This window comes from Gorilla gorilla, chromosome 7, assembly GCF_029281585.2.
Source record: "Gorilla gorilla gorilla isolate KB3781 chromosome 7, NHGRI_mGorGor1-v2.1_pri, whole genome shotgun sequence".
NCBI lineage: Eukaryota > Metazoa > Chordata > Mammalia > Primates > Hominidae > Gorilla > Gorilla gorilla.
In genome coordinates, this window is record NC_073231.2 from 29,674,994 (window position 1) to 29,688,325 (window position 13,332).

The window sequence follows — 13,332 nt, forward strand, 5'->3', positions numbered from 1 at the left end:
ACTCAAACATCTGTATATTTATGTATTTATGAACTACATTCCACTGTTAGAAAGTACATGTTTTCCCAAATGATGAGGACTTTCAGTGACTCAGACTATGAATTAGCCAGTAAGAATCTCCTAAATATTTATCATTAAATTTAGTGAAATTCTGCCAAATACAGGATTGACTTTAAACATTAAAATAAGCCGGGCATGGTGGCTCACGCCTGTAATCCTAGCACTTTGGGAAGCCAAGGCAGTTGGATCACATGAGGTCAAGAGTTCAGGATCAGCCTGGCCAACATGGTGAAAACCGTCTCTACTAAAAATACAAAAATTATCAGGGCATGGTGGCAAGCGCCTGTAATCCCAGCTACGCAAGAGGCTGAGTTAGGAGAATCGCTTGAACCTGGGGGGCAGAGGTTGCAGTGAGCTGAGATCACGCCACTTCACTCCAGCCTGGGTGGAAGAGCAAAACTCCGTCTCAAAAAATAATAATAATAAATAATAAATAAATAAAAGTAAAAAACAAACAAAAACCAAAAAATCAGAAAAGAAAAAAATCTGAAGCCATTTGTCTTCATGCCCTAGAACGTATTTCTAAATATCTTGCTAACTAGGATGACTCATCCTATCAATGGCTAATATTTCAAAGAATAACATACACTTAGGGAGAGGCTGATTATTAATAGTAATTAATAAGTAGGACTTCAAATATTCTTCTTTAAAACTCAGCACTGTTTCAACTTCTCAGGTCCAAAGAGACCCACCCTTTTTTTAGTCTCATGGTTTATACATACTAGGAGAAGTGGCTCTGCCATTTCCTCATTGTTTACTTGTGCTTGCATAATTAATATTGTCTCAAGCTGCAGTTTCTTTGAAGTAATCCTTTAAGATCACTTGGCATTTTGGTGAGGGTTAATTTGGTTAAAACTAGATATAAATCTTAATGTGCCAGTTGTAAGCTTCCATATCACAATGTCAACGACAACCAATCAGTGAAGAAGACACTATTAACCTTTTCACATGTGAAGGCCGTCCCTTCTTACAGGAGACCTGAGACCAGCTGAATGTTCAGTGACTGAAGGCACCTGTGTCTTTCTAGATCGGAAAAATCAAGTTTTCACATTATTTTATATTTTTAAGTGTAAGATATAAACAAAAGGTATATTTCTTCCTGACCTCCAATAAATCGTCTCGGACACTGTCTGTGGTGTGTCATCTCACTTCAGAAACCACAGTTTAGAGAATGCATAGCCCTCTCTCCAACGTCAAATACGTCCACCACTAGTTACATTCATTCAATACACAGACAATTCCTGGCGAGCATATAACACAGCACCTTGGAAGAATTCTGTGCCTCTCCACGCCCTTCCCCAGGCTTCATAGTCTCACAGTCTGGTAACTACTAAACAAGCTATGAGAGGGAAACTTACTTGAAAAAACAGAGATTATTCTTATAACCAGGAAACAAAAGCAGAAGCGAGGTAAAGGAGATAAAGTAAGTGGTACAGATATTCCAACTGGTGGATGGGAAATCAAATTCTATTCTATTTGAGTAGCACTTTTCCCAGCTTATTCTTAATGAACATTCATGTCATGATCATGCCAATCCAATTAGTCACTTTATATATAAAAATGCAAGCTGTTATGTATTATGCAGCTCTTTTGTCAAATAAGAATAATTATAAATTTTTTTAATCAACTGAAGGGAGAGAAAACACTGCCAACGTCTTAGAATATGTTCATCAACTGAGCAGTGAAGATCATGGCTTTGTTTCTTTTTATCTAGTACTCTCCGGTTTGGATTTTTACGTTGTAACATAAACATATTTATATTTAATTATTTGAGATGCATTTTCCCCAATCTTCTGAGATTCTCTAGCAGAATATTTTTAAAGTAAATAAAATTTAAATCCAAGAATCTAATCTAGTCAAAACTAGATAGCTTAAAAAAAATCCGTGTGAACAACAATATGGAAAGACCAACTCAGTTAATTTTTGACAACCAAATTGAGTGGATTTGGGAGAGATTTAGAGCAAAAATATTTATGACTAGGTTTAAATATTTGTCTTCCATGAGTAACATAGCAGAGATACTGCATTAAAAAGGTCAACCAGAAGATTGTTTTTGAGAAATATTACCAATTTTGAACATACTAAATCTTTCTTAGAGTAACAACATACGTTTTAGATAACAGGTAGTAGCTAAACACAGAACACGTTTAGAAAAAGTTAATAGTGATGAGAAATGTAAACTTCGTGAACATATTTTCGGGGTAGCATTCATGATAACTCAAGAACTCGAATTTATACCAATTCTGTTTTTAAATGAGTATTAAATCTCTAAGACCAAAAGAACATACAATTATAGCCAACAAACCACACTCTGGTTCGAATTTTCGGAGCATGTTTACTCTACACTGAATAATCGGAAAGCCATTTTTAATGCCACTGGACAATTTCACTATTTAAAAATTTACAATGTTCCCCGAATGTGCAGGCAGCAGAGTATTTTGGCAACCAACACAGCGAGACCCATTTACCTTTACCTTAGACTCGTAAAAGCTGAGTTACTTCTAGGTATCATTTAGCAACGCAATAAATGTCTGCCTCGAACAGTGAAAATTTCCCAAAGGAGCAGAACAACTTTCATGGGTGGGGCAAAAGGCTGGGAAGGAAGAGAATTCGTTTTGGCTTGCTCCAGCGCTGGAAGAACACTTAGCACCACACCCTCCGCAAAGGCCTAACACAGCAAAGGCGACTGTCAAATCGATCCCTTTTGGGTCTGCTGTACCCGTCCTCTAGGGAATCAAAATAAGGCAAAATAATAAAAAGAGTACAGAGAAGTTTGGCGGCGGCGGGGCGTGGGGGCTTGAGGCATCTCAGAGAGGAGGGCAAAAATCAACAAGAAAATGCCCCATTTTAAAAATCCTGTCTGCGACCTCGGATGGGAGAAGATTTTGTTTATCCACGGGCAGTTTACTTCTGTCTCCCTGACCCATCTCCACAGGCTCTGGTGCTCGCCGCCACTTTCCGAGCAGATCATTACTCAGCACCGGAGCCGGCGCGCCTCCTCCCGCAGGCGGGAGCGGGGTCTCGGGGAGAGGCGGGAAGAGGCGCGACCGCCCGGGCGCCCAGGTGACCGCGGCCCTCCCCGCGCCCCCGTCCCCGCGCCCCCCGCCCCGCGCATCCGGGAGACCCGGAGCCCCCGGGCCGAACCGCGCCGGCCCCCAGGCAGCTGAGGCACTGAAGGGCAGGCTCGGGCACGGGGGTCCTGAGGGTCGGGAGGAGGCCGCGGGGACCCTGTGCTGTCCCCGAGCGCCCCCAGCCCGCGCACGCCCACCTCCCAGCCCCTCTACCCAACTTCACCGCTGCCCCGCCAGCCGGTTCCGCACCGTCCGCCCTCGCCCCGACCCCCGGCCCGCCGCGCCCCCTCACGCCCCCGTTACCTTTCCGTTCTTGGGGCTGCCGTTCAGGAACAGGGTCACCCGCCTCATCGCGCTGCCCCCGCTGGGTCCTGAGTGAGCCGCCACCCTCCCACCTGGTCCTCCTCCCACCTTTTTCTCCTCCCGCCCTTCCCCTCCCTCCACCCACTCGGATTCGCCTCCCTTCGCCACCTTCCTGCCCTTGGGGACACACCACACGCGCGCACTCTGTCCCACACCCAGGGTTCGGCCGGTCCTCCTTCCCACCCCGCCCCTAGGCTCCTCAGCCTGCCTGGGGCCCTTCCCCCACCTCTCCGAGACTGACACTCTGCCGTACCAACCAACCTGCGTCACCGGACAGAGTCCAGCCAATCAGCACCCAGTATCGGGCGGGCTCTGGCTAACCTAGCCGGGACGGAGGGAGGGAAGAGACGCTGAAGGCTAGTAGACGGGAAGGGGCATCAGCCAATCAGAGAGGCTCCTGGAGCCGGACGGCGGCTTCCAGCGTTACTGAGCAGGCGCACCCTCTAGTTTAGGTAGCGCTTATCTGCATACGAGGGCGGGGTCTAGGGAAAGGAGGTGGAGCGCTGAAAGGGACCCAAACACCAGTCAGCCCCTCCTCCCGCGTTAGCCCCGCCCACAAGCCGGCCCAGCGAGGAAACGGCTGCGGTAGGGACGGACTGATTGGGTAAGAGCCAGCTCGTCGCTCTGTTAGGATTGGTTGAATGAGTCTTTTCGAAGTTTGCAGCATCCAATAGAAAGGTGGGAGGCGGTGTTAAAGCGCTGAGAGAAGCGTTACTCCGCGAGACTCTCCTGAAAAGTAGTCCCCGAGGTCACAAGGCAGTGGCAGGTGTCTGTAGTCCGCGGGTTGACAGCAGCTCGCGGTGGTCCCTCTCCGAGCCCAGGAAGCCACTCCTGTGCCGAGGGAGAGGCCTGGGAGCGCTCGGAGTGTAGGCGGACTGGAGAAGGGAGCGGTGGCGGAGTGATTCGTAGAGTAAATTCGGCACCGAGGGGCGGGGTCGGGGATTTGAATCGGTCGGCGGGCGGAGGAGGCGGGTGGAGGAGGCTGCCGGGCAGAGCGCAGGCCAGGATCAGCGCGGGCTGTGAGTCCAGGTCAGCCGCCGGGACCTCGGGCTCCGGGTTCGGAGAGCGGCTCCCGGCTGCGGGTGCTTTGCCAGGAGAGCCCTTCCGGACAGAGGAGCCGGGGTCTGGAAGGAGCGGCCGACGCGACGCTCGCCTGCCACGGGGCTCTGGGAGTAAGCCTGTCTGCCTGGCGGGCCTTCAGGTGCGGCGTGAGAGGTAGGATTGCATCCGCGCTGCCACGGGGCTGTTTCTCCGGGGCATTTCTAGGCAGTTTGTTCGGCTTACCCTGCAGCACAGAATTAGTACTCCTGTCAGGAGCTGCTCTGGGTGACCAGGAGTGCATCCGGACCTGTTGAGAGAATTTCTGGAAGTGGACAGAGCTGCGTCTTGAGAGGGGTACCCTTATGATTCAGGTTTTCGCTACGGTTCAAAAGCCGTGGCTTATCCTTTGGGGTCTGCTTTGGTGCCTGAACAGCAGTTTCCTCCACTTCTTTCTGTTTAATTTGGCTTTAAAAGTACGCGCTTAGAGTAGAAGAATGGTTAGCACAGGCTGGGAAGTGTATTGGGGATGGATGGAAAGGAAGTGGAGATGGTTAATAGGTAGAAAAACATAGAATGAATAAGATCTAGTATTTGCTAGCACAACAGGGTGGCGGTCCATAATTTAATTGTGCATTTAAACATAGCAAAGTATAATTTGATTGTTTATAACAAAAAGGATAAATATTTGAGATAATGGCTACCTCATTTACTTTGATTTGATTATTACGAATTGCATGCCTGTATCAAAATATTTCACATACCCCATAAATTATACATCTACTGTATATCCACAGAAATTAAAATAAAAAATGAAACCTGTGACGTGTGTTTCTATGCCAGTATGGGCTGTGTTACATTTCAGTCCTGAATAAGATTCGTGATCGAATCACATTCATCTTGCTGGTGGGGTTATTTTTCATTGTTTTTCTTCACCTCTTAGATGGATGCCAATTCAAAAGACAAGCCCCCTGAAACCAAGGAGTCTGCAATGAATAATGCTGGTATGTGATGATCTGCTGCCTCCTTGTGAAGTTGAAGGTTTAGACAGAGTTGTCCTCACCCCTACAATATGTCGTCCGTTTCAGGAAATGCCTCTTTCATTTTGGGAACTGGGAAGATTGTGACTCCTCAGAAGCATGCCGAATTACCTCCTAATCCTTGCACACCAGATACTTTTAAATCACCTTTGAACTTTTCCACAGTAACCGTAGAGCAATTGGGAATTACACCTGAAAGCTTTGTTAGGAACTCTGCAGGTAAGAAAAGTTGTCATTCTATTGTAATGCTTTTCAAGTTTAAAAATAACTTTAATGTAACTCAGCTTTATTTGTTTATACGTACTGTCATATTTTAGGTACCTAAATTGCCTACTCTGCAAACTTGCTTCTTCAGAGAGACTTCTGTGCACATGCACAGTTCATTTAGCATAGCAGGGATCACAGAATCGCAGGGCACCCAGCATGATAATGTTCCCAAGTCAGAGTCGTGCTTGATGCCAATACTAGAAAATAATGTGTGTGTGAGTCACTTTTTGACCTGTCACCTAGGATACAGGAGGGTGTATGATATGAATAGTAATAATGCATTTTGTTTTCATTTATGGCAAAAATAAGAGAAAGTTTAAGAGCAATTAAGAAAATATAATACTGAAAGAGCAGGATGTACCTCCTTTAACAGTCACAAACAGGGTTGGGCTCAGTGGCTCAAGCCCCTAATCCCAGCACTTTGGGAGGCCGAGGCAGGCAGATCACCAGAGGTCAGGAGTTCGAGACCAGCCTGACCAACATAGAGAAACCTCGTCTCTACTAAAAATACAAAATTAGCTGGGCATGGTGGTGCATGCCTGTAATCCCAGCTACTCAGGAGTTTGAGGCAGGAGAATCGCTTGAACCTGGGAGGCAAAGGTTACCGTGAGTTGAAATCGCACCATTGCATTCCAGCCTGGGCAACAAGAGTGAAACTCTGTCTCCAAAAAAAAAAAAAAAAACCCACAAACAGAAGATTGATTCTGGCTAATGTCCTTCGGGCAGTAGAAATGAAGTTTACTTGTGAAGTCTGACTTAGATGGAAAAGAAGGAAATACTATATGAGAATGGAATTGGATCAGAGAATAGCATTTAGAATTGGAGGATAATGGAAGTCTTGAATATCACAGGGCACTAGACCAGGTAATACATAAGACAAGGCGAAAGTGGCACACCACCCTAACTTTCATTATCAAGAACATCACTCTTAGATCTTTAAAAGGCTGGATTCATTTTGTGTGCTTAGGCATATGTCCAAAATTCAGGGTAGTGCTGATGGTAGGTATCAGAAAGAAACAATCATCTTGAAGAATTAAGAACCTGAGACTGCATGTACCTAGGTGGAGATCTTACCTTTCAGTTGCTGGGGATAAAACTGACTTATTTAGAAAAAGAAAAATACTGAGTCAAAAGCAGAAGCCATCTGTGTGTAGGAAATAAGAAACAAAAATGAAAACTTAAAACGTGTTCATGTATTTATTCAACAACTTTTAATAACTGTTCTATGTACCAGGCACTGTTCTAGGAGCATAGACTAAGTCAGCAGACAAAACAAAGATTCCTCTTCCACTGATTGTATATGAATGACTGTGCCAGTAACTCTCCACTGAGTTTTTTGTAGCACATGTTTATCATGTTTTCTCTCTCAGGCTGGTACATCACGAGTATTGGATGTGGTTACTGATGATTGCCTTGTTTTGTTCCAATTTATAAGAGAGTTTCATTACAGGAAAGTCATCATCCTACCTTAAAAAATGTAGACGACGTTCTGCAGTCGGTGCTCGGGGCTCTCCTGAAACAAACCATCTGATTCGTTTCATTGCTCGGCAGCAAAATATAAAGAATGCTAGGAAATCTCCTTTGGCACAAGATTCTCCTTCCCAGGTATGATTTTCTTCTAAGTTCTGTCATGAATTCCGTTAATGAAGCTTTTGTGCTTTCTTTACACCTTCTAGTGCATCTGCTCTGTTTCAAATCTGGAGAGAGATTTTCTCTGTGTTTTAGAGAATATGCAGTTAGCGGCCAGGCGCGGTGGCTCACGCCTATAATCCCAGTACTCTGGGAGGCCGAGGCAGGCAGATCATTTGAGGTCAGGAGTTCGAGACCAGCCTGGCCAACATGGTGAAACCCCATCTCTACTAAAAATATGAAAATTAGCTGGGTGTGGTGGCAGGTGCCCGAAATTCCAGCTACTTGGAGGCTGAGGCACGAGAATTGCTTGAACCTGGGAGGCAGAGGTTGCATTGAGTCAAGATCATGCCACTGTATTCCAGTCTGGGGGACAGAGTGAGACTGTCTCAAAAAAAAAAAAAAAAAAAAAAAAAGCAGTTAGCCTAAATGATGATGTTGACCATGGGTGATTTTTCTTTGTTTGCTTTGTTTTAGAGACAGGATCTCAGATGCCCAGGCTGGAATGCACTGGTGCAATCATAGCTCACTGCAGCAATGAACTCCTGGGCTCAAGGAATCCTCCCACCTTAGCTTTCCAAGTAGCTGGAACTATAGGCATGTGCCACAGCAATGGGCTAATTATAAAAATTTTTTTTGTAGAGATGGGGCCTCACTATGTTGCCCAGGCTCGTTTTGAACTCCTGACCTTAAGCAATCCCTATCAAAGTGCTGGGGTTACAGGTGTGTGCCACAGTGCTCAACCCAAACGAGGGTATTTTTAGAGTTATGAGACCCTGGATAGAAATAGCTTTCTAGAGGAGCTTTTTATTTTATTTCTCAATTTTTTTTTCTAGTTGAGATCTAGTTTTCTATGAGGTGAGGCACTACTACCTTTTTAAGAGCTTATCTCTAAGTTACTGATTTTTTCATGACTACTGTGTGTTGATGTATAGGGGCAAGGGTCTCCTGGACAAAATGTATTTGGGACAACCTTGTGGAGAGGAGTAGACTATTTATCTGCTGATGGGGATATATTTAGCTGTTTTTTCAAATTTTTATACATCCCCCTAAAAAGTCAGATACAGTCTTGTGCTACATAATGACATTTTGTTCAGTGATGGACTAAATATACAACGGTGGTCTCATAAGATAATAATGGAGCCGAAAAATTTCTAAGGCCTGGTGATGTAGCTCCTATAACATCATAAAACAATGCATTGCTCATGCGTTTGTGGTGATGCTGGTGCAAACAGTTCTACGGTGCTGCCAGTTGTATTAAAATCTAGCACAAAAGGTTACCTACAATACATAATACTTGATAGTCATAATGAATGACTATTCCTGATTTATACATTTACTATAGACTTTGTATCATGAATTTAAAGTGTACTCCTTCTACTGATTAAAAAAAAAAAAAGGACCTTAATGTTGTACATGTGTTGTGCTGGCAGCAGCCTCCTACGTGCTCCCTAATCCATTGGCTATCCCACAGAGCAGTCAAGGAGAGGTATTCATTTAAAGTAGAAATCGAATCATTCACCCAGCTGCTCAGAATCTTCCCATGGCCTCCTGCGATCCCTTGAATTAAACCTACACCCCTTCCTGATGCCTTCGTACGCCCTCTAGTCTCTCCCCATCTCCTTCCACTCACAGGGCACACTGGCTTTTCTGCCCCATCCTGTTTCCACTCTCAAGGCCTTGGCCCTTGTTCTTGGAGAGCACCTCCCTCCTGTGACATCTTCCCTTAGACCTCTTTCTCATTGTTTTGGCTTCAACTCAGATTTTACTAAAGATAGAGGTCTGTCCTGATTCTAGCTAAGCCAGCACTTTTAGGGACTCAGCCACATTCCTGATATTTCTTCTCAATAGCACCTCTTTTACCTGTAACTACGTTTATATGTTTTCAGAATTTCACTCTAAACAGTAATTTCCCTGGCTGGGTATAGTGGCTCACACTGTAATCCCAGAACTTTGAGAAGCAAAGGAGGGAGGATCGTTTGAAGCCAGGAGTTTGAGACCAGCCTGGGCAACATGACAAAACTCCGTCTCTACAAAAAAATTTTAAAAATTATCTGGGTGTGGTGGCATATGCCTGTAGTCCAAGCTATTTGAGAGGCTGAAGTTGGAGGATCGTTTGAGCCCAAGATATCGAGGCTGCAGTGAGCTGTGATTGTGCCACTGCACTCCAGCCTGGCTGATAGAGCGAGACCCTGTCTCAAATAAAAATAAAGTAATTTTCCCTAGATCCTGAGCCCCTCAAACAGTTTGTGGTGCATGGAAGGAAGGTTGTTGACTAACCGACACAATTCCTAAAACAAAAACATCAAAAAAGCAGTACATTTTGAATGTTTCATTTGCTTTGCATGTAAACATTGTTCTCCTTCTCCAGTAGAAAATAGAGAAAAAACAATTTTGACTAGAGAAACTTAGAATTTTTTTTAAGCAGCATTTCAAAGTGCTGCATGTTCCTAGGATATTAAATCTGCCCCTACCATGTTCAAATATATGTGCAAAAAAAGCACATTCAAAGTAAATTGTATGAATTTGAGATCATCTTTTCCCTATCGTTCTATTAGATGAATTGACATAAGCCTTTTTTGAATATTATTGCTGTTTATGTCATGAACGTTTATGTCATCAAGCATATTTCAATGTAAAATGTTCTCATTATGTAATAGAGAATTTGCTTTATATTTAACTGGGAAGAGAATCAAATGTGTGAACAGATCACCATCAAACATGGCTTCACGATATGAACTGCTTTTCTCCCTATGATATATCTATTTTTTCTGAGACCAAGCCTTGCTCTGTTATGCAGCCTGAAGTACAGTGGCATGATCTCGGGCCATTGCAACCTCTACCTCCCAGGTTCAAGCGATTCTCCCACCTCAGCCTCCCACATAGCTGGGATTACAGGCATGCACCACCACACCTGGTTAATTTTTGTATTTTTCGTAGAGACATGGTTTCGCCATGTTAGCCAGGCTGGTCTCAAACTCCTGACCTCAAGTGATCCTCCCACCTTGGCCTCCCAAAATGCTGGGATTACATGCATGAGCCACTGTGCCCAGCCTACTCTGTATGATATCTTAAACGGAGGTAATTTTTACTTCACTTTTTGCCCATTGGTATAATTTTAAAAAATTGCCACAAACTTCATATCAGTGGAAACGTTAGTAGTCCAAGTAATAAAAAAAAATCTAGATAGAGAACTTCATTTGTAATTTAATTTTTATGTAAAGGGAACTCTCAATTTTTATATTACTTGTCTTTATCTGGCACTTCTATCCCTACTAATATAAATTTCATTTTATCAGTCTTTGGCTGGAACCCTGTTAACGGGGTTTCCAGAGAGCTTCTGCGCTTATACCATCAAACTTTGTATTTTAAGAGAATGGCTGGCTTTCAACCCTAAGAAGGAAATATCCTCCAGGTCCCATACAATCAGGAAAATTAGCTGGGAAGAACCAAAAAGGAGAGCAATGCAAGTGTGGTATCTGAGCATGTGTGGAACTTCTGTGTCTCGTTCTGGCCTCAGGGCTGGAGGGCATGTGTAGACCGGTGCTGAGTAGAAACAGCTTGGACTGAAGGAGGTATGCTGAGACTTACCTGTGACACAGGCACCATGCAGATGGCTTCCTATGGATAAATTGCAAATAGACAGGTTCCTCCTGTCCCTTTTTTGTTGCACCATCCCAGAGCACAATGTTTTTTTGGCACCTTCCATATAATCTTAGGCTGGCCTCTCAACATTTTTGTGTTAAACTTCCTTATTCAAACTGAAAATGTGTAATTCCAGGGTGAAGAAGCTCTGCCACACTAACTCCTTACCGCTGATCTTCAAAAAGCATATGTGTAGCGTATTTAATTTTGGATTCAATGGCTGTAGGCCTAGAATATAGAAAGTATGAATTGATTATAATACTCCTTGTATATTTTGCACTTTCACAGGGCAGCCCTGCACTGTATCGAAATGTTAACTCTTTAAGAGAACGAATATCGGCCTTCCAGTCAGCTTTTCACTCCATAAAGGAAAACGAGAAAATGACCGGCTGTCCGGAATTCTCAGAGGCAGGAAGAGAGTCCGAGATGACAGACTTGAGTGAGTAGAAATAATTTGTTCAGTTTTGACTTCAATATTTATAAAGACAAGCTTCTGAGATATGAAATGATTTAGTGTGAAGCCAATCTTTTCAGAACACAGGTATATTTATAAAGTGAGACTAACATTAAAAATTTGGGACATTTCACACAAAAATAAGGATTTCTGGTTTCTCTTGGAAAAAAAAACGTGTTATCAGGCATTCCTAATCCTACATTTCCGCATGGTTGCAATTAAATTTTAAGTTTTAAAATGTCAGAGATAATTAGCTCATTTCACCTTTACCATAGAGCTTGTGGCAAATTTGAGTTTACAAATCTTGATTTTTACAGGATTATTATTAAGCTTGGCAAGCATTTAATAAATGAAATAAATTCATATAAATTTTATATGAGTACCAAACACCCAACCCTGATGTTAAAAACAAATATATCCAGCCAGGCGCGGTGGCTCATGCCTGTAATTCCAGCACTTTGGGAGGCTGAGGCGGGAGGATCACTTGAGGTCAGGAGTTCAAGACCAGCCCGGCCAACATGGTGAAAACCTATCTCTACTAAAAATAGAAAAATTAGCCAGGTGTGGTGAGACATGCCTGTAATCCCAGCTACTGGGGAGGCTGAGGCAGGAGAATCACTTGAACCTGGGAGGTGGAGGTTGCAGTGATCCCAGGTCGTGCCATGGCACTCCAGCCTGGGCAAAGAAGTGAGACTGCCTTTCAAAAAAAAAAAAACAAAAAAAAAAACCACACACACAAATATATCCAATCTGATAATCTGCTATATTCTTTAACTCTCAGATTGTAATTCATTTGGTTGTTTTTTCAGTCTTTTTATCCCCCCCCCCCCCACAATCACAAAGCATTTCAGATATCAGAATGTGACAAAATCTTGGTCTTACTGTAATCATTATAACCATTCTCTGGTACTTTACACACTAAGGTTTCAGATGATTCTGTTTTGAATTCTTGAACCATCTTTAAGTGCATTTCAGCACCTCCCATGAGGATTGCTCTGTTAGCCCAAGACAAGTCCCCCTCATCTACCTGTAGAGTGCGTGACCCATTCAGATGTACCGATTTATATTTGTAGCTTGTGACTCACTTATTGCTTCAGTTTTTTCCTGGGTTTTAAAATTTATTTACATCATTATAATTCTGCAGACAGTTCCTTTTTTTAGCTAGAAAAAAACAGGCAGGTTGTGGTTGTCTTTTTCATAAAGTCACACAGAGTATTAGAGCATAACCACATCTTTTAAAATAACAGGTGTCATCATACATTTAAAAAGCGTGAGGTACCATATTAGACATGCAAAAGTATTTTAGTATATCTTTGTACCTTTTAAGGCCTGAAAAAACTTAATTCTAATAATATGAATGTATTATCTTTTCAATAGGCATGTTTTCATTCCTTTCAGTTAGATTTATTTTTTTTTTTTTTGGAATAAAAGCATGTGGTAGATTTTTCTTTTCATTGATAATTTAGACTTAAGCACTAGATTTTACTAAAATTACAATGCACAATTGCTGGGCGTGGTGGCTCATGCCTGTAATCCCACCACTTTGGGAGGCTGAGGTGGGTGGATCACCTGAGGTCAGGAGTTCAGACCAGCCTGACCAATGTGGTGAAACCCCATCTCTACTAAATATACGAAGATTAGCCAGGCATGGTGGCATGAGCCTGTAATCTCAGCTATTCGAGAGGCTGAGGCAAGAGAATCACTTGAGCCCAGAAGGTGGAGGTTGCAGTGAGCTGAAATCGCACCATTGTACTCCAGCCTGGGC

The 13,332-nt window shown here is 43.3% G+C and overlaps 2 protein-coding genes across 10 annotated transcripts in view; one reads left to right on the forward strand and one right to left on the reverse strand.

Moving 5' to 3' along the window:
• The window catches only part of KCTD9 (potassium channel tetramerization domain containing 9), a 30,311-nt gene extending 26,582 nt beyond the window's left edge, over positions 1-3,729 (reverse strand). The window contains exon 1 of one of the 3 annotated variants that reach the window (XM_004065432.5): positions 3,435-3,729. In XM_004065432.5, coding sequence (XP_004065480.1) covers positions 3,435-3,482 — 48 coding nt within the window. In that variant the 5' untranslated portion in view covers positions 3,483-3,729. Of the gene's footprint in view, positions 1-2,534; positions 2,555-3,434 lie in introns of those variants that run through there. The other 2 variants (XM_063709142.1, XM_063709143.1) reach the window with 2 other exon arrangements.
• Positions 3,699-13,332, forward strand: part of CDCA2 (cell division cycle associated 2) — a 49,368-nt gene continuing 39,734 nt past the window's right edge. For 2 of the 7 annotated variants that reach the window (XM_055348271.2, XM_055348269.2), the window contains exons 1-5: positions 3,699-4,098; positions 5,476-5,536; positions 5,621-5,791; positions 7,290-7,444; positions 11,402-11,552. In XM_055348271.2, coding sequence (XP_055204246.2) covers positions 5,476-5,536; positions 5,621-5,791; positions 7,290-7,444; positions 11,402-11,552 — 538 coding nt within the window. In that variant the 5' untranslated portion in view covers positions 3,699-4,098. Of the gene's footprint in view, positions 4,099-4,153; positions 4,710-5,475; positions 5,537-5,620; positions 5,792-7,274; positions 7,445-11,401; positions 11,553-13,332 lie in introns of those variants that run through there. The other 5 variants (XM_019032934.3, XM_004046799.4, XM_019032935.3 and 2 more) reach the window with 5 other exon arrangements.